Consider the following 18,582-nt stretch of genomic DNA (forward strand, 5'->3'; position numbering starts at 1 on the left):
GCAAATTTTGTCCGACTGTGTGTCGGCGTTCAGAGGCTGGTGCTGCCTGTGTATCTGCCTCGCCGCCTGGCCTGCCTTCCTTCACAGACCCCGGCCTGCTGTGAGGTAGATGGAGCTCAGTCACGGCTGGCAACCCACAGCACTCCATACCCGCGCAAAGTCACCGTTTTGGGCTAATGGACTACGAAACGCCGCTGCTCTGACAGAGCTCCAGGGCCTGCAACTCCCCTCTTCCTGCTAGCTAAATGCCCGGTGTATGTGAGTGAAAGCGCGGTCAGCGAGCTTGTTACGCCAGCATTCTCTTACCACAGGTTCCAGTTACTCTTTTAATGTGTGTAATTATAATGTGTTGAGTTATTTAAACAAACGATTGGGGAAATAAACGCCGCTTGTCCGTGAGTCTCATTGATAGAGCCTGCGGCTGGATGGAGCTCTATCAATGAGAGCTAGCGCTGCCACCTCTTAGAATTCCTCTGGAATTCACAAAAATTCATTAACTTGAAATCTGACACAGTTGTTAGCTTTATAAGACATTTAGTTAGATGTTGTATACGTGGCGTGACGAAATTCAAACTGTAAATATACTCGAATTAAGGCGAAAAGGAAGCTAACTATCCGTGGTTTGTAGCTAGGATTGAAGGGACAGTCGCAGCTAACGAAACACCTAGCTAGTCTTCACAAATATTAACTTGAAATCGGACACCGTTGTTAGGTTTATAAGACATTTAGTTAGATGTTGTGTAAGTGGCATGACGAAATTCAAACTGTAAATATACTCGAATTAGGGCGAAAAGGAAGCTAACTATCCGTGGTTTGTAGCTACACATAGCTAGGATTGAAGGGACAGTCGCAGCTAACGAAACACTTTGTCTTCACAAATATTCATTAACTTGAAATCGGACACAGTTGTAAGCTTTATAAGACCTTTAGTTAGATTTTGTATAAGTGGCGTGACGTGTGTAACATGTGGTAAGAGATTGCTGGTGTAACAAGCTCGCTGACGGCGCTCTCACTCTCACACAACGGGCCATTTAGCTAGCAGGAAGGGGGGAGTTGAAGGCCCTGGAGCTCTGTCAGGGCAGCGGTGTTGGTAGTCCCTGCTGTGGGCTGCCAGCCGTGACGGAGCTCCAAGTACCTCATAGCAGGCCGGGGTCTGTGAAGGAAGGCAGGCCGGGTGGCGAGGCAGCACCAGCGGCTGAACTCCGATACACAGTTTTATCAAATTTGCAATTAGCCATCAATTTTCGTAAAACGGCCCATATTTGAGCTTTATATAGTTGATTTCTCGCTTAATTTAATAACGAAATAGCCCGACAAACAATGTATAACTTTGCAGTGTCTGAAATATGAGGCCTGCTGCCGAGTCTCCCATGTGTTTCTATGTAGTTTGCTCAAACCAATATGAATATTCATTAGCATACCATATTTGGAAGAAAAGCTCTTGTTCCAAATAGAGCCATATTCACAGGGTAGTTAAGGGCCTAATAAAATAGCATTCGGGCAATTTTTAGCCCAACCAATGTTACAAACCCCATTAGGAGACCTTAAGGAACAGTGTAAAATACCCTATATAATCATTCTATCACCCCTTTAAAGCTTTAGTGCGTAACGTTTTCATTTTAATGAACGTCCATTTCATTCAAGCCATTGCCAAATGAATCAGCTCCACAAAACTATGTTCAGAAGATTGTGTCGTCCGGCGACTTTTGTGCGCAGAAACTCAAGTGAAGATAATTACTCTTCTGAAGAGTCCATCTTGTTTTTTTAATCCTCCGTGTCCTCCTTGGCTACTAGCAAATGTGTGGAGGAGGGGTGGGGGGCGCGGTTACGGAAGGCTTGTGTCATGTGGATGCAACAACAGTGTTGTCAGTTTTTATTAATACGTAACTTCAGGGGCCAGTTGTTCAACGGTAATCTGATCGGATTTTGGTTATTGGATTGGATCAAATCTTGAAAATGGGTTGTTCAAAAGGGAAAGAAGGATTCTGAAATCCGATTAGATTACGGAATACAATCCTAGTTTTAATCTGGATGTGTATATACTTTTATTTATATTTTGCACTTGACTTGTGTAACCGTTGTAACAGTGATAAAGTAGATGAAGTAGACATAGGCTACCAAATAAGCTATTCAGTATAGTAAAGTAAAAATAAAATAAAAATAGAAATGATCTTGTCCCCATGTCTAAACGAGAAAGTGAAAGAGCAGAAGCACAGATCGTCCTGGCAGAGGAACAAATCAAGCTGACCAAACTGCAGCAAACCAAAGCCAAATTTCAGATCCGCCTCCTAAAAGCAGGGCTTGGAAATGCTGGTCTCTCCTCCTCAGATGAAGACGAACCCTGAACATTCTTTATTTTGTAAACTGTTGGACATTTAGCCTTTTGTTTTTAAGACATTTTCAAAATATCCACAATATATTTGTTAATGTATATTAGCTTTTATTTGTTGTAACTCAGATGAGGGGTCATAAAAGAAATTATGAATGGAAGTGGATGGTTGTTATTTTTGTGTTTTGTCTCAAAATAAGAAACACTTACAGTGACCCCATGTTGGCTCTTCTACCTGTTATTTACATAGCTCGTAGCCCACATTGTGATATGTTGTCCCATTTAGAGCACTGGTAATCCGGATTTGGTAATCTTGAAAACTGTCTATCTGGATAAGGGTGATCCAATCCAATGTTGCTTTGAAAAACCGGCATAAAAGTAAGACGGATTACCTGATCCTGGATAGCAAAAAATGGGATTTCCAAATCCGGATAATTTTGATCCAGATTAAATGTTTTGAACAACTGGCCCTAGGTTATTCCAAATACAGGATTCAGAATTAAGATAGAGACTGATATTACAAGCTTACTGTACAGCAAGACCATCTTCCAAACTAGAGTCTGGATCGGGCCGAATATTTCTGTCCGAGGCTGGCCCATGTCCGACAGAGCCGTGTCCAAACCCGGCCCGAGCCCGACATGCATTAAAAAATTACTAATGACACATGTAAGCTACGTTTGTGGAAAGCTTTTATTAAGCAACTGTAGGAAGGCATTCGGAAATGTCAACAGTTGAACGCATCAGCGCACACGGGGCAACAAGCGCACGTTAATCAGCTGTTAAAATGTTCAATGGGTTAAACTTTCCTGATCGCTTCGTTTCCGACCGTGATTAGAAAACCAGGGGAGGCTCATTACCTCCAGGGCCGACGTTATAACATGACCACTAACTCTGCTCTGGTTGCATGATCTACAACACGCATGCTTCCTCTTTCTCTAGGCTATCTCTCTTCTGCCCACTTACCTCACACACTCACACACACTCAGTCACACACACACGGGAGGAGCCGCAGGCACCATTTTACAACAAATGCCTTATCGCGCTGATGTGACCGAGCCCGACCCGACCCCGACCATAATTTCTAAATATCTGTCCGAACCCGGCCCGGCCCGTCGGGTACCGTCGGGACCCGTCGGCCTCGGGTCGGGTATCCATGCCTTATTCCAAACATTACAGAGGTTGGATATGATAGGGTGAGATTTTAATTATTGTTAGACAAAAATGTATATTTAACTGGTTACTCATCAATGGCATTCTGTAAACAGGAGTGATAAGCTTCGATGGATGTGTGCTCTCACTCCTAACCGACGCACACGCTTCATGTCTACTAGTGCCCACCAACCAGGTGAGACACAATATCACACCACCATTGTGCACAGTCCTCAGCATGCAGACGTGAAGATGTGAACTCAACCTATCTGTGATGTTTTTCAGACTCTCCCCAGGTGCAGTGTATTCAGTCGTACTCGTCTCAGGAGCCAGATGAACTCTCTATTGAGATGGCTGATGTTTTGAACCTCCTAGAGAGAACAGACGATGGTGTGTAGAGGCACAAATCTGCTCTAATATCCCATTTCGTTTGTTCTCCTTGTAAAATAAATAATTAAAATGTGAGTGACATTGTGTGCATTGTCTTCTCTTTCCATCTTCATGGCCATTCTGTGTCTTCTGTATCACAGGCTGGATGATGGGTGAAAGGCTCCATGATGGCGAAAGTGGCTGGTTCCCTAGTCGAGTAGTAGAGGAGATCCAGAGCAAGGAGGTCCGAGCTCAGAATCTAAGAGAGGCCTTCAGGATTCTGCAGGCCCAGGAAGGTGGAGGAGGCCCGCCAACTGGAACCAGGGTTGGTTTAAGGGTGGGGAGACGCACCCCACGGGCCTCCAACTTCTCCAACCCCTGAATTGATCAAATGGGGGAGAGCAGTAGAGTAAATCAGTGAAGCAGTAACAGTGATGAATGTCTCCATTCAGGGCCAAGTGCGCTAAAACTAATCAGGATACATGTGACTTAAATCCCATACAATGGCATCTTGTGCTTTTGATTTTCACTTTTAGAAATCCAAATGATCAACGTGTTTAAGTCGATAACCTTGTACAAGCAATGCTGCATGTCTCATATAAACGTGTGCTGAAGGTGTTTTGTAGGCCCAAACACTGTGGTGTGTAATGCATGGAGGAAAGCTCTGTGTTTCATTAGGAGCGGTGTGCAAGGATGGCAAGAATCCTAAAAGTCTTGTAAAGGTACTGTACTCATTAGTGATGGCCAAATGAAGCATCGTGAAGGTTTGTGAACCATTGTCTGTATTTTCTAAGCCTACTAGATGGCGCTCTCTGCTCAACAAAGGGTTGAAATCACACTGAGTTGCCATTCCTTAAGCCATTTCTTTAAACAAAAGAGCGCCATCTAGTGGCCTCAGAAAATAAATAATATGCTTCACAAGGCTTCATGAAGCTTCTTTTGCCCATCACTAGTAAACATTCCTCAGCTGCATGGGCAAGTTTTAAAATTTTAATGTGTTAATTTTATTGTAAAATACCTGTCAACACTGAGTTATATCCCACAACGCAAATAGACAAAATAAAACACGCTGCAAAAATCGGTGCATTGGGCTTTCAGGGCCACTGTACAAGTGTCTAATAAAATTGTCTTGTATAAAAATTAGCAATGATTATTTTAAAAGCCTGTTAGGGGTGGTACGGTTCACAAAACCCACGGTTCGGTTCGTATCACGGTTTTAGGGTCACGGTTTTCGGTTCAGTACGGTTCTTATTTTTTCTTTAACACTCCAGAATATACTTCAGCATATAGCTAAAATTAGCATATTGAATGCATGTTGCACAAAACGTGCACATAGTGGCAGTTCTATATTGTTTTATTTCATCATAGGTAACGTGAAATCCAAAATGTTCCCACACACCAGACTATAAACGACGCGCTGGCGCATCCTCCAGCTCTGGGCAGCCTCTCTCCCACTTAACATTTCTGCAGGTAACGTGCGAACCTCGCTCCGCCCAGCGCGCCCACTTGAGACCGGTCGTTGGTGTCTCTCAAAATCTGACGAAAATCTTTTAAACTGACCTTTGTCGATCTGAAATGAAGACAGATTCAGCAACTGCATGGCCTATTTCTCGCTTAAAATGTTTTCAGAAACACGTTTCGGTGAACTATTTTAGTACAATATGAGATCGTATTTTGAACGAGCCGCCATGACAGTCTGTTTTGAAATTTGGGACCAGCCAGACCCATGTGACGCAAGCGTCCAATCAGCTGCCATGGGTTGCGTTTGTCACGCCCATCCCGCTCGTCATTTCCAGTAACTGTTTTAACATAGGTGTCGAAAGTGGACACTACGGCAGTAAGAGGTTAGTGCACATTAACAGTTTACTGACGAACCGTGCGGTACACACACGCTCCGAACCGAGACTAGCGAACCGAGCGGTTCAGGTGTTTTTTCATGAACCGTACCACCCCTAAAGACTGTCTATGAATATTTGAAAAATGAGTCAGCTAAGTGATACTCCACCCAAAATCTAGTCGAGTATGAAACACTGACTACAGCCGGACCTGTTTGCTAGCTGTAAAAGGTTGCTCAATTATGGAGAACAATGGCAGTAACAGTGGATTCCAGCAGTGACACGTTTTCACAGTGGCAAAGTGAATGTAGCGCCAGTGTGTTTTTCTGTGGATTGACTGTGAGTATAAAAATAGTAGGGATCGACCGATACTGGTTTTTCAAGGCCGATATCGATACCGATTATTAACCGATAACAGATATTTGGAACCAAAGTGAATTTACAGTCAATATTAGGATTTTGGAATGTTACAAACTCCAACACAAAACTTGGTTTAAATGCTTTGAGCAATTATTTAATGAATTAGAAACTTTCAACATAATACCCAGTAAAAGATAGTCAGATAGTGTTGTGGGCGAAGCGACAGACTCAGAGCTGTAGCTGAGCCAAAGTAGAGCACTTTTTAATTAATTAACTTTTTTGGTTATCAGGCAAATAAAACGGCGATACAGATAATCTGCAAACCAATAGCCATTTAAATGCATGTTAGTAACCAGTTATATGGTAACTTAAGAAACAAGCCAAATGAGTCATTATGTAGTTTTAATGAAAACTCAACTCCTGACAATTACTCCTGGTGTTCTTAACCACTGTTTTAGAAGAAGGACATAACGAGAGTGGTAAACCTTTAACTAACTGAGTTTCTTTAAGTGCTGTGTATTGGATGTTAGGGTTCCCCCACCTGCCAGATCCCACTTTAACCCCTGCGGACAACAGTATTTCCCAGCAATCACTGCATATGATGAAGTAAATTGAATTGAATAACTTGCAGAGTTCATTTGTTCATAATATATAGCTATATGTAAATATAACAAAGAGACATCAGAAAGTATGATTGCAGTTTTATAGTGACATGTACTTGGAAAGGTGATAGCAACCATGACAGACAAGAGTTTCCTTATTTGATGGTATGTAAACTAATATATTACCAAGTGCAGCTTGGACTGTGTTTACAATTTGTCCTCCTGATTTTCTACCTGCCATGTACCCAATCAAGTTCAGTCATTTTTTTAAGCCTGCGGTGTTTAATACTCAAAAGATACATTTTCTGTGGAATATCACTTTAGTCACACACACACAAGGAATAAATCCTGAACAGCAATTTAATGCCAAATAACTGCAATATGTCGTAACTGTATAGAATGTATCAACACTATGAGCTATGGATCAGCATGATTGTAAAGCCTTGTGTGTCTTTAAATATGGCATGTGTACAGTAATGCAAACATATGATGTTCGAGCTAATAATTACTAAATTGTTATTTCATTTTGTAAGATGTAAATTATTGTTCATAAAAAAGCATTAATCATAGATGTGCCTGTGACTTGCTTTAATTATGTTGTTTTTTAAGATTATTTGCTGGTCTTTAATTGACAGGACAGCTGTAGACACGAAAGGGGGGAGAGAGAGGGGAGATGACATGCATTTTGAAGTATCGCATTAGAAAATGTTGATGGAAACAGCAAAATTCATAAAAATTTCCTCAAATTCACAAAAAGGATTATTTGCTCGCTTGAGGTGGTTTTGGCCTTTTTAGAAAAATAGTTAATGTGCTAGATTACTTTATTAATCCCTGCAGGGAAATTAAGGTGTCTTCGCAGCCAGTGATTGCTGAATAGACCTACCGAACCTTCCTTCACTTTCCTGGAGTTAACCATGTGCGGATAGCCTACAGGAACATGAACATGAACATTACAACTCTTGCTTACGTTTTCCATACTAACTGTTTTTATTTAACAAATAATAATGTTACACCTATTTCAACTTGATGTTAAGTATGCCTATAGCTCCCTCACACAAGGCAAACACATGGGCAATATATTACAAGAAGCCATGCATTACTAGAATCATTATAAACTACAATGTTGTTTTCATCCTGCCGTTCCCTCAGACTTTGACTATGTTAACTACATTTCTTGAAGTAGCAGAAATAAAGCCACTCAATGCCGTTGAGCCTAGATCCAAATTTGTTAAAAATAATTATGACGAAACCGCCGTGGAGCCAACTCCGCCAATGTGAGTCGGTCTCTGTACTTGTTCCGATTCTGGTTGTTGACTAACGCAGATTTTTGCTGATTGGCTCTAATAACGGGCCGGATGAGAGGTGCATGGAGCACCGCATTGAGGCCATCAGGCAAATATCTGTGATTACTCCACATATTAATTGTGATTTTATGTGAGTAAAATCTGAATCTGCTATGTAACCAGCAACATTTAACTGTCAGGTAAATGTAGTATTACAATGTTTTCCTCTGAAGTACAAAGTAAGTCAGTAGTGAACAGTTGGGTTGCATATAAAGTGCTTTAAGGTACTTATATTAAGTTATTTCAGGGTACAATTTCTTAACTTATTAAAATGATAAGTTTAAACAAAAAGCATGTTCATAAAAAGAAAGCTGAAAATAGGTTGGCTTTTCAGAAATATTTATTTCTGTTGTCCGAGCCGTTGTGTTCTAACCCTTGTGTTGCCAGTTTTGCCTGTTTTATAAAGCATAAAGTTTACATTTTCCATTTCTGTCTTACATCTTCAAAACAAACTTCATTCCAACTTATCACCACTAGTTTTACACTTATGTTTGGAATTCATGGTCAATAAACCTCATTCATATTAAAATATGCCTTAATTTTTAGTTAAAAAACACAGAAATTATGAATTACTTTAGCTAATAATTATGATCAGAGGAACGTATGTTGATGCCTAATTACAATTTTGTGTATGGAACCATCCATGTTATTTTTGGGCAATTTGATGAAGGAAACCCATATTTTTGATACAGATCTTTGAAAACGTGTCAAATTTGACCCGAGGACCACACAAGGGTTAAGTGGCAGGTCACTAATTTGTTTACCATGTGAGTATGCAGTTAAAGTCACTCTCCAAAACATCTGAAAATAATGAGCTCCCTAGATGAGGAGGTGCCAGAATGCAGTGTTAATGAGTACCCGATTCTTGGAGGTGTGAGAAGTCAGGAGAGGTGGCTGACATCTGCCTGCATCCCCATCGGACCATTATTCACACTTCTAATTGGTGTTTATTTTGCATTCAGTTTTACTCCAGACACAAAGTAAAAGTTAAAGCTTTTATCGTAATATTTTGTTTTCCATGAGGAACACACAATGTTTTTATTTTTATTTTATTCGGTCGTGCTATAGCAGTCAGTCGGCCTGTTGACAAAACTTTCCTCTCCCTTTGGCAGCCACAGTTTTTTGGCCTAGGAGGCTGTAAATGTAGCATATTTAAATCTGTGATAATAACGATACGAATGTATGAAGTCTGTATGTTTACATGAATATAACCAGTTTTTAAGTTAATCTGCATTTGTTCAATATGCAACACATTGTTAGGGCTGTCCCAAACGATTATTTTTTAAACGATTAATCCAGCAATTATTTTTTCACTTAGTCAACTAATCTAACGATTCATTTTTCGATTAATCTAACGATTCATTTTTCAATGAGAGATTATTTTCCCATTGCTTAATTATTAGCAATTTACACAAAACAAATTTCAATAAGGTTCAAATCTCTATTTATTAAAATTGTTTAACACGGCACTGTTCAAGTAAAATGAATTTTTAGTGCAACCTGAAGCCAGATGTAGGCTCATTCAATCCAACCAAAAAATAAAGTCACTTTCAGGAGGAATACAAAAATAAAAACTTAAACAGAGCAAGTGCAAAAAGAGTAGTGTATGAGAGATTAACCTGTATTTGCTTTATTCAACAGTAGTAGGTAAAATAATGAATAAGCTCTTGTTTAACATCCAAGCTCTTCTCCCTTTAACTTTTATTATTTGTATCTAAAGGCTGGTTAAGCACTGTAGGGAGGAGAAGTTGGACAGTTTTTCTTGTCTTGTTCCAGTGATTGGCACATCTGGGTGATGGCGTCGGATATGTGTTAGCATGTTAGATGTATTTCCACTCACATACCCAACAACTGCTGAACAACGCCGACACACAGTCCTCGTCTTATCGACCACTCTCTCGCCTGTAGCCTACTACTGGAACTGACCCGAAGACAGGGACCAGGCAGGGATGATACGAGGGGGCATGACACGGGAGGCTCCAGGCTAAAGCCATACAGTCTCAAAGTTTTCCCAAACTTCTTAAAGAGGTCCTCTAACTCTTGTGCGTCGCCACCACTCGCCATACTCGTCCTTTCGTGCTGCTATCTCTGACTCTGACTCACTCGACCGTCGACTTGACAAAAAAATAGCATGTAGGCGGTGGAGCTTGGCTAGTTTTAGAGCTAAGGCGGGGATACAGATTAGTGGTGTGTCTCAAATCGCGCACTTCTGTACTTATACTAACTATTTGAGTACACTCAAAATTTAACTCGTCGAAGTGTGGTAAATGCAGTGCACTACAAGTACCCGGATGGTGCACTCATAACGGTGAAAAAGTTGAGTGTGGATCGATGGACACTTTCCACACTCAACGCCTTCGCCTATTTCCACGTAGCGGAAGGGCGGAGCTAACAAAAGGTGAAAAACTTTCGATAATGGCGGCCGAATACGCGACAGCGAGACCCAAATGTAAGTTCAACATCAGTCTTTTTGCTATACTTGTTTAACATATACACAACCTGTTTATGTATGTGTGGTTAATTTTGCAGTCAGTGATGATTTTTTTACCGCGAATTATAACGTTTATTTGCATCGTAATTTGACGTGCTATCAAGCTAGCTTTAGCTAACCTTAGCTAGCTAACAGCGGTGAAGTTACCGGTTCTTCTATACTCTTTGGTTTAATCACTGGCAAATCAGTTATAACCTAGCTAACGTTACATGTGTTGTGGTATACGGTTGTTGTTTTTAAACTATCGTCCTCACTGCAGACGATTTTAGCGTTAGATGTGTGATCTGGTAAATATACATTAAGCTGCCAACGTTAGTAGTAATGTTACAGTACGTTAATGTATGCTATGTTATATCATATTAACAGAGCTGTTTCTGTCCTGATCTGACTTATATAATCGTTAGGGACACGGACAATGCTGCCAACTTGAGGGAAGTCCTCTGCTGAAAGGCGAACGAGCTGGGGGAGGAGAGAGAGGATTTCCCTGCTGGTCTTGTGGACAGCACGGTGCACCGTCAGTGTGCAAAGGCTCTGGCTAAACCACGATCAGATGTACCGCTGGCGAGCCAAAAGAGGAAGACAAGGGCCTCCATGACGGGTCCCACGCCGTACCGAGGATGTACCGTTAAAGGATCCTGCTGGAGAGTCTGAAGTCCACCCTCATATCACTTTCCCCATCAAAATACAGGGCCATCAATGAATAGAACAATAGGATCTATTTAAATGTTGCCTCTGCTTTCACTCTTGTATTTTCACTGTAATTAATAGCTATTGCAATAAACACCCTTTATACAAACATATAATATGACTATTTTCTATGTTAACGTTATATGTCAGTTGGACACCATTTTAATTGCTCCAATTTTGCTAAATAACTCAAAATGGCCATTTGTGGTTATTTATTTTTGTTTACAATGAATTAAGAGCAAAAGCATGAATATCATCATACCTGGATGTTTACGGTTGCATAAAACAGAGGGCAACAATAAAAACAATCACATTCATTTTGATGAACAAAGCAGAAATGTATGGTGACAACAGGTGGTGAGAATGCTCTGCCCTGGGTATAATTCACAGAAGAAGAAGGAGGACTGAGATGTTTTGATCGTCACTTCCGGTAAGTACAAAAGGCAGTGCGCGATTTGAGACAATACTCCTCCGTCAAATTTTACGCACTATGCAAGTAAGTACATAGTGTACGAAGTGCACTTCCCTTAGTGCACTACGGGAAGTGCGCGATTTGAGACACACTATAGGTGTCCCTAGAACCAAGGGGGTAAGCTTCGCTTCAGAACTCGACTTACAACTTTCAGACACGTTGCTCACGTCACATTTACGTTGTCTCTCTCAGTTGGAGGCTGCGCAGTAAAGCAAGAGATCACCGGAAAAGTGCTTCTAATAGCCTTCACTGGTCTCCGTCCAGAGCAACCAAGGGGGTAAGCTTCGCTTCTGAACGCGAACCTCCGATGGCGCCATTTTGTTGCTACAAAGGTATCACCTCTTGTTAGCATTCCACTGACCGCCATTTTTTTTTTACGTCACTTGACTGCGAATAACTTTACATCTGAAGCATTTAAAGACTCTATTTGTTCATTGTTTAGTTCTAAAGAAACACGACAATGTATAAAAGGCTCCATTACCTTGTAAGGCAGCTTTATTTGTATAGCACATTTCAGCAACAGGGCAATTCAAAGTGCTTTACATAAAACATTAAAGAGCAGTTAGAAAACAATTTTAAACAATTTTAAAACAATTTTAAACAATTTTAAAACATTAATAAACAAATTAAAACAAGAATAAAATTGATAGTGCAGTATAAGAATAAAAGTTACAGTGCAGTATAAGAAATTAAAGTTAATAAAATAGATTATTTAAAGAAAAGCAACATCAAAAAGATAGGTCTTTAGCTTAGATTTAAAAGAACTGAGAGTTGCAGCGGACCTGCAGGTTTCTGGGAGTTTGTTCCAGATATGTTGAGCATAAAAACTGAACGCTGCTTCCCCCTGTTTAGTTCTGACTCTGGGGACAATAAGTAGACCTGTCCCAGACGACCTGAGAGGTCTGGGTGGGTCATAGTGTAGTAGCAGATCAGAAATGTATTTTGGCCCTAAACCGTTTAGTGATTTATAAACCAGTAAAAGTATTTTGAAATAAATTCTTTGAGGCACTGGAAGCCAGTGTAAAGACTTCAGTACTGGAGTGATGTGATCCACTTTCCTGGTTTTAGTGAGGACTCGAGCAGCAGCGTTCTGAATCAGCTGCAGCTGTCTGATTGATTTTTTAGGGAGACCTGTAAAGACACCGTTACAGTAGTCAAGTCTACTGAAGATAAAAGCATGGACAAGTTTTTCCAGGTCTTGCTGAGACATAAGTCCTCTGACCCTTGATATATTTTTAAGGTGATAATATGCTGATTTTTTAATTATGTTAATGTGGCTGTTAAAATTTAGGTCTGAGTCCATGACTACACCAAGATTTCTGGCTTTGTCTGTTGTTTTTAACATTGTCGTTTGAAGCTGAGCACTGACTTTCAATCGTTCCTCTTTTGCTCCAAAAACAATCACCTCCGTTTTTTCTTCATTTAATTTAAGAAAGTTCTGGCACATCCAATCATTAATTTGTTCAATGCACATATTTAATTGTTGTATTGGGCTATAGTTCCCTGGCGATAAGGTTATGTAAATTTGTGTGTCATCTGCATAACTATGGTAAGTTATTTTGTTGTTTTCCATAATCTGAGCCAGTGGAAGCATGTAGATGTTGAACAGAAAAGTCCCCAGAACTGAGCCTTGGGGAACTCCACACGTCATATTTGTATGCTCAGATCCCAGCAGGCACCGGACGTCAGTTCAACATCATATCAACGTTGGACTCCAACGTTGGACTGACGTTTGATTTTAGTTGGATATGAAAATCGGGTTGACGTCAAAACCCAACGTTGGATTGACATCAATCTCCAATGTTAGATCGACGTTGGATTGTTGTTGGAAATGAAAATCGGGTTGACGTCATTACCCAACGTTGGATTGACATCAATCTACAACATTAGATAGACGTTTGATTGTTGTTGGAAATGAAAATCGTGTTAACGTCAAAACCCAACGTTGGATTGACGTCAATCTCTAATGTTAGATAGACGTTGGATTGTTGTTGGATATGAAAATCGGGTTGACGTCAAAACCCAATGTTGGATTGACATCAATCTCCAATGTTAGATAGACGTTGGATTGTTGTTGGATATGAAAATCGTGTTAACGTCAAAACCCAACGTTGGATTGACATCAATCTCCAATGTTAGATAGACGTTGGGTTGTTGTTGGAAATGAAAATCGTGTTAACGTCAAAACCCAACGTTGGATTGACATCATCCTCTAACGTTGGACAGAGGTTAGATTTTAGTTGGAAATGAAAATCGTGTTAACGTCAAATTCCCCCCCAAAAAAATTAAGAGTTAGTTTGGATTTTGTTGGCATGATAAACTTTTACAGAGCTTTGTTTTTATTGTAAATAAAAAGTCTACATATTGAGAAACTGGGATAATGTCCTAAGGTTAGACAGATGTCAGAATCAAAAAGTTGGACAGACCCACATTTTAAGTCACGAAAGCAGAGACAAAGACATTCATTGAGTTAAGAAAATAACCTCTTTATTTCAAAACTTGTAGTTTTAAAAGACTTCGCTCAGTAGCTACTTATGGTGGCAAACATAATGAAAATGCTCCTTGAAGCTGTAGTCTACGATAGGGGTATTTTGAATTTAATGCTAACATGGAAACATGCTCACAAGTTCAATGCTAACATGCAGGTGTTTAGCAGGTATAAGGTTTGAAAAATGAAAGAAAATTAAATTTTTAACAAAACTCAACAAACAGTCCGGAACTCAGACCCCACTTATGAACTAAAAAAAAATTTAACTTCAGAAGCATTATTTTTTCTTCCACCTCCACCCACCCTGTCTGGGGCATATTTCAAACAGAAGGCGACAGCCGCTGCAATGCTTGCCTCCATTTCTGCAGTCGTCCTCTGGACACTCTCTGTAAGGAATATTTGAAACTGTAAATCTTTGGGGTATATAGAATGTAGTGGAATACAGTAAGCAGTAAAAAACATTAAGATGCAGACATTATCAAGGGCCATGCATTTCTTTTTTGCATGTACATGTTTTAAAGCCATTTCAACTTTAGATGGTGTTCCTAAACTGCAAGCGCAGCTGGCTACATACTGGCAGAAAAAAAGCCCTTGAATTTTTTTTTAAAAATATCAAAAATGTAAAAGACATCTATCCAGCATGTTAAGCAGTAGAAAATAATTTAGTGCAAAGAAAATCTGACATTTCTTGCAGGTAGCGGCCAGGTTGTTAATAGGTGGCAACTGTGGTTACTGGTTTTTACTAAACCCCCAAAATAGACACTAGAAAACACTGAGGATATTAGGGTTGTTCCGATGTCATCGTCCATCGTGATGGCTGGCCGACATCACGATGGAGAGCAACCATCGTGATGCCCCCCCCCCCCCGTCAAACCCACTAATCCTAGTTGCGGGCGCTGGACGGGAAATTGACAAGTGCGTCGGTCTTAAACTAGCAAAGACACAAAGACAAGACATAGGGCTCCTTAAGTGGAAGCTACTTTTTCCCCCTTTACGTGCAACCTATTTGTGAAAAAGACCATCGCTTTGAGCAGACTGGATTGGCTGTAGTGATACATTCTCTCTCTCTCCCTGTCAGTTGTAGCTCGCTCTACCTTCTAGTAACGTTGGACACAGCGGTCTCGAGTGAGAGAGAAAAAAGCGTTAAAAGTGGAACGCTATCACACTTTCCTTTCTCCCCTCATTGGACTAAGTTTGTCGACACTACTCTGTGCGTGCATCAATAAGTAAGTCTGAGGTCCTGTAGGTACGGGACGATGTTATGCAGGATTTATGAATGTACGTTAGCAACAGGCTAATTCACGAGGGTGCTATTTTATGTGTGAGCTAATATTGCGCATCTGTTCCGATCTGTTCATGTGTGCCGCAAGAGTTATGTTTCTGTTTATTGAATGCGTTATTCAGTGCAAACATAACCGTTTAAACTACCGTGAATGTAGTTTAAACTCAGTAATGATGGTATGTTAGGTTATTACTGTCGCTCTGTTGAAGGCAAATGTCCCACTGTACTGTCGCTACGCAGATCACGGACATCTGATTGACTTTACTGCACCGTACTGAAGTGAAAGTAGGTCAAGTTGTAAAACCTACCAGCAGGGCACCATTCACCATTTATGTAAAGCTACCCACCCCCCGGCCCCGACGACAATATCATCGTCCATCACGATGTTTTACTGTAAACATCGTCAACTGCCAATTTTAGGGACATCGCGCACACCCTAGAGGATATATGCTTTTTACCTGTAACAACAGTGAAGAGCTGGAGCTTCGTGAAGGCAAGCTTGCCCTTCCCTTCCCTTGTTGTCATCAACATGTGGATACAAAAGAAAAATTATTTAAATTTACAAATAATTCACTGGTTGAACTTTGAAAATTCTTTGTCAAAAACAAATGTGTTATATCTCTATCTATCTATCTATCTATCTATCTATCTATCTATCTATCTATCTATAACGTAGCATATATAAATTGCACAAAATACCTCTTAGCTCTAAAGCCTGTAGTCTATAACACAAAACAAGATTGGATAATCGCCTTATAGTAGTTTATTTATATATAATTCTTACAGCCTTCTACTGCATTTTAGGCCACTCCTGAACAGCAAGCATAATGGTTGGTGTTTCACGCGTCTTGATTGCACAAAAAGTCAATGCAAAGATGCAAATTCCAGTCCCTCCAGGATTTCGCGATGTCGCGAGCGTGCCAATTCACGCGAATTCAACCCATCACCGCGACTTTGGTGCGACTCGCAATTTTGACCAATCACCGCAACTTTTCTGCAACTTTGACCAATCATCACGGTCTCCTGCAAAGCGTCGTCATACGTCAGCAAACTCACTTCCTTGTTTTGTTCAGAAGATGCAGCAGCATGCGCAGCAGACATGTGTGCTGCCAACGTCTCACATTTAGCTACAAAAATAACAGCAAAGGACCGTGAAAAACAGTCTCCAGATGGTCTTTACGAAAGCGGGGGTAAACTGCAAGACGTGCAACGATTTAGACTTTAACGATTTAAAAGTCGCTGAAGTTCCCGCCGTTTCAATCCTGGCTGTCGGCTCTCTGCAGCGGGTGGGGTTACTGCTCCATTCCCTCCGTGACTGACGCTTTCACACACACAAACACACACACAAACAACACACACACACACACACACACAAACAACACACACGGTGGATGCAGGAGAAAAAGGAGATGAGACGACACAATGACCTAAATTGAGGACCGCTACGCTCGTTATTGTAAGTGCAATGATAAGTTAAAGTCAGTACTTTATCAAACTGTATGAATGTGTGTCCCAGGCCAGGTTAGGAAATTAACTAACAATGTAAAGATCAACAAGCCACTGATAGATATTTTCAAATTTGATTCATTCAATAAATAATTATTTTTTGTCTTAAATCCACCAGCCATTTTCATATTATACCAACATTTGCAGCATCCTAAGCCTTTTTGGTAAGGTTCCTAGGAAAACTCAGCCCAGGATAGTTTTATTCTCCCCAAAACATGTTTCCTTTTTATTTTTAAAGAACTATATATTAAAAAAATAAATAAACGCAACTTTTTGTCTCCCGCAACTTCATTGCAACATACAAAATACATCGCAACTTTTATCGCATTTTTTTACAAAAGCTCCCGCGAAATCAGTCATTTTGGACTGCAACAATCTCAAAAAAAGGCCACGAAATCCTGGAGGGACTGAAATGAATGAATGTGGAAAATGAATTTGTTGCAACATTTGCCGAGTCGCCTGAATTTGAAGCAGGGAGAGATTAAATCATGCAGGACAGGGGGTAACTTTCTCCAGTAGAGGGATGGGGAAACACTGTCGTAGTAACGCTACATAAACTTCAATTCAACTAAGATAGATTCATACAGCAATCAAAGTGTTTGCACACTGTTTAAGTGTGAAAAAGCTACACCGAACGGTCTAAATGATATAGAACTGTATTTTATCTTCTTTTGGACATATAACTAACCTGAGCGTCATAGTCAACATATTAAGACAAATGCAAACCTATGCCCTTGCTAAATGCTTTACAAAAAAAGTTTAATAAAGCTGAACACACAGTAGCTTCACACAGTCTATGAGTATGTTATCCAAAGAAAAAAAAAAAAAAAGTACCATACTACTTCAGGAGCTGACGCTAGCCACCATTGGCATAGCCTAACATTGCCTATGTAGAAAGACAAATAACCTAACTTACACACGTGTAACATTCTGTAATTTGTGTGATTTAAATGTACAATATTGGCTGCGGTATCTATATTGACGGCGAACACAGACAAAGAGCAATGCATTCAGACTTTACTCAATGTTTTGGATAATGCTAACCAGTCCCCTACCGTTCTCGCAATGTGTAGAGTAGCAAAACAACCGAGAATGCATCACGTTACATCCTGTGGGGGACGTAAAAACGTATTGTTTATTGTTGTATTGTTGTTTATTTATGGTTATTTCCTGTCCTGACCGGCCTGACAGTGGAGGTCTGCAGTTAGACCCTCTTGGGTTTTTCATGACCGTATGAACCCTGTATATAATACATTAATACTCTAAATTGATGTTTAACTCACCACACATGGCTGTTAATGTCAGGAAATCTGGTGCAAACATTCATTTTGTTCATTTCATCTTTGACATAATTAAACTTTTAATAATTTTAATTATGTACGAAACTCATACACACTTGTGACTTCTAAACCGGGGTATGAACTGAACCCTGTGACTTTCAGATCCCTAAAGAAGGCTGCCAGTTGGCCCAGTGGTAAAAGTCGAGTCCCCTATACAATATTAATTCTACTCTATTATATCGATGCTAACAGTAAAATCTAATTGACACTGAGATATAAACACTTACTTCTCCATGACCCTTTTAACATTGTCTTTCAAGTGGACTCCTCCCACCCGGACAAGGCATTCATCTGAAATTAGAGGAACAATATTTCAGTTTTATCAACAA

General features: G+C 40.2%; 1 protein-coding gene and 1 long non-coding RNA gene across 2 annotated transcripts in view; one reads left to right on the forward strand and one right to left on the reverse strand.

Annotated features, from left to right (window-relative positions):
- The window catches only part of ngef (neuronal guanine nucleotide exchange factor), a 39,085-nt gene extending 33,975 nt beyond the window's left edge, over positions 1 to 5,110 (forward strand). Inside the window, exons 13-15 of the mRNA XM_039785672.1 lie at positions 3,595 to 3,674; positions 3,764 to 3,868; positions 4,009 to 5,110. Coding sequence (XP_039641606.1) covers positions 3,595 to 3,674; positions 3,764 to 3,868; positions 4,009 to 4,229 — 406 coding nt within the window. The 3' untranslated portion in view covers positions 4,230 to 5,110. The remainder of the gene's footprint in view (positions 1 to 3,594; positions 3,675 to 3,763; positions 3,869 to 4,008) is intronic.
- LOC120549067 lies at positions 4,145 to 18,524 on the reverse strand. Its single transcript, XR_005637325.1, has 3 exons — positions 18,481 to 18,524; positions 15,866 to 15,921; positions 4,145 to 4,225 (listed from the first exon to the last, which is right to left on the reverse strand). It is a non-coding gene; the product is annotated as an uncharacterized LOC120549067 (long non-coding RNA).
- Between the last annotated feature and the right edge of the window lie 58 nt (positions 18,525 to 18,582).

This window comes from Perca fluviatilis, chromosome 2 (genome assembly GCF_010015445.1).
Source record: "Perca fluviatilis chromosome 2, GENO_Pfluv_1.0, whole genome shotgun sequence".
In the NCBI taxonomy this organism is placed as follows: Eukaryota; Metazoa; Chordata; class Actinopteri; order Perciformes; family Percidae; genus Perca; species Perca fluviatilis.